The sequence below is a fragment of the Lactuca sativa genome, chromosome 8 (genome assembly GCF_002870075.4).
Source record: "Lactuca sativa cultivar Salinas chromosome 8, Lsat_Salinas_v11, whole genome shotgun sequence".
NCBI classification, from domain to species: domain Eukaryota; kingdom Viridiplantae; phylum Streptophyta; class Magnoliopsida; order Asterales; family Asteraceae; genus Lactuca; species Lactuca sativa.
Window position 1 is genome coordinate 226410213 of NC_056630.2, and position 2620 is coordinate 226412832.

Genomic DNA, 2620 nt, shown 5'->3' on the forward strand with positions numbered 1-2620 from the left:
TACCTTTAAGATCCTTAGTGACAAAGAAGTTGATGTCACTGCCCATGTCAATGCCAGCATCCACATGCAAGTCTGAGATGCATAGTGACTAGAACCGAGCAAATGTGAGCTCAGTTGGGTTCTCCCTTGGGTTCTCTTTGGGGATATATTGGAGGAAATCGTCCCAAAGTATATGCCCATAGTTGACATCGTGGCCTGTGTAGATGCTCCACACCAGTTCTAGTAGCCTCAATCCCATGTTGTCGATGCCTCCGGTTCTGCCGGATAGACAGCGGATGACGAAGTGCACACAAACTGCCAAACCGTAGGCAGTTGGATCTTTTTAAACTCACCAATCCCTCAGATTGGTTTCTGATACCCCATCTGGTAGAGTGCGGTTGTGACGTCAGACATTGATGGTGAGAAAATCTTGATGGAGGGGTGAATCAGAAGATTAATGGCGGATAAGAATTTCTCTTTGGTCAAGATGACCAAATAATCATTGATGAGGTTGAGATGTACTTCTTGGGGGTTCTCCAATGGACGATATGCTAAAAAAGCACATTTAAAGAGTGTTGAAACTGGAACGACGTATGTAAAAGCATCGAATGGTCCAAACAGAATATGGTTCTTGAGAAACTTGATCATAAGCTTGGTGGGGGCATTGTATGTGGGGTGATCTTCAAAAATTGCTCTGAAATTGCTTGAAGCTATTGTTGGAGAGTCGGAACCAGTTGGATTCACAGAACCTGAAGCCTTTGACTGCTTCTTAGATGCACCTGATTTCTCCATTGTGACAGAAGAAAAACAGAGTTCTTGAAAGTTATGGATGTTTTGACGGTTGAGAGAGAATAGTCAATAATCAGAAAGCGTAAAGGATTATTGGGGAAGAAGATGGGTTTATAAAGGGGGGTGAAAAGGTTTTAACCCTAGGTAAAAAGGTAGAAGAGGGTAAAACGTCGATTGGGGTTTTTGGGGGGAATCTATGATTTTTGGATTAAATCTCAGCCACACAAAATTAAAACGGGTTCAATAAGATTTTGGGAGATTTCCAAATAGGGGTTTGCATTTAATGTAAGTTCAGACGCATATCAATACGTTAGGTAATTGTGGGGGTGATGAGAGAGGAAGTTGTAACGGATGGGACGTGGTAGGGAGAGGAAAGGACAAAATTGAGGATGAGTTTATTGGAAAATCGTTCTTTTTGTCATCATCCCTAAAATAGGTTTGACACGGGGATTATTCAGAAAGAGAATGTGACAGTTTCTAATGGATTGTTTTAGTTTATTTAATGAAGGATCACTAAATAGCACACAAATATTCGAGAGTTGATGAAACAGTTGGGAAATTATCATGATGGTCGCGGATGGAAACGTCATTGCGGTTGAGAATCTTCATCGCGGATGAAAATGCATTGCGATTGAGAATCTTCGTCACGGATGAAAATGCATTGCGGTTGAGAATCTTCATCGCGGATGAAAATGCCTTACAGTTGAGAGTCGTCATCGCGGATGAACCAAGGAAAGACTGCAGTGAGGAACTGAGAGGAAAACACTTGTACAAAAATTAGTAATAACAGACCATTAGGACCCATGAGATATATGTATGACATATGGTTGTGATACCTAGAATGCGGTACCAAAACCATCTATCATATGTAATTCTCAGTTAGTTACGCATCGGAGACCAAGAATGGTCTGCGGTAGCTAACAATTCAGAAAGGATTGCGTGTCTAGATTCAACATCCCTAGCATTTGCAGGAAAGTGTTGAGTTTTGTGGAGTCGAGCGCTTTTGTGAACACATCAGCAATCTCTTCATGAGAAGGGACAAATATGAGTTCAATGTTACCTTTCAAGATGTGGTCTTTGATGAAATGATATCGTAGTTCAATATGTTTGGTCTTTGAGTGCTGAATCGGATTGTGAGAGATAGCAATAGCACTTTCAGAGTCACAATAGATCAGTATCCGCGGTATTTTATACCAGTAGTCCATTAGTTGAGTTTTCATCGAAAGGACTTGAGAGCAACAACTGGTTGCGGCCACATACTCGGCTTCTGTAGTTGATAGAGAGACACAACTTTGTTTCCTTGAAGACCAGCTGACGAGACGTTCACCCAGAAATTGACATCCACCTGAAGTGCTTTTTCGATCGAGCTTGCATCCGGCATGATCCGCATCTGTGAAAGCTTGCATGCTGAAGTCATTTCCTATGGGGTACCATAGACCAAGAGATTTGCTTCCTTTTAGGTATCGTAGTATTTGTTTGGTTGCGGTTAGATGAGATGCTTTTGGGTAAGCCTGATACCTTGCACAAACACCAATTGCAAAAACAATGTCTGGTCTACTTGCGGTGAGGTACATCAAAGAGCCTATGATGCCTCTATAAGTCTTGTGATCCACAGATTCGCCTGAGAGATCACCAGAGATCTTATAACCGAAGGCCATGGGGACCTTAGCAGATGAACACTTGTCCATTGAATATTTCTTCAATAGTTCAATGGTGTATTTCTCTTGATAAATGAATATGCCTTGCGGTACTTGTTTCACTTGAAGACCTAGAAAGAAGTTAATCTCTCTATTCATGCTCATTTTGAACTTGTTGGTCATGAGCTTAGCAAATTCATCTACCATGCCTTGAT

At 41.5% G+C, this 2620-nt stretch overlaps 1 protein-coding gene across 1 annotated transcript; it reads right to left on the reverse strand.

Annotated features, from left to right (window-relative positions):
* Positions 1 to 1281: 1281 nt before the first annotated feature.
* LOC111882368 (uncharacterized mitochondrial protein AtMg00810-like) lies at positions 1282 to 2342 on the reverse strand. The gene is made up of 2 exons (XM_023878726.1): positions 2029 to 2342; positions 1282 to 1519 (listed from the first exon to the last, which is right to left on the reverse strand). The coding sequence occupies exons 1-2, from the start codon at positions 2340 to 2342 to the stop codon at positions 1282 to 1284; spliced, it is 552 nt and encodes a 183-aa protein (XP_023734494.1).
* Positions 2343 to 2620: the final 278 nt, after the last annotated feature.

What these genes read in the sequence shown, in the direction of transcription:
- LOC111882368 (XM_023878726.1), bottom strand. Translation starts at nt 2,342, where the DNA reads ATGTACCTCACCGCAAGTAGACCAGACATTGTTTTTGCAATTGGTGTT. An exon ending in CTATCAACTACAGAAGCCGA is followed by an intron (nt 1,520 to 2,028) that starts GTATGTGGCCGC and finishes TTTTCCTCTCAG; the next exon opens with TTCCTCACTGCAGTCTTTCC.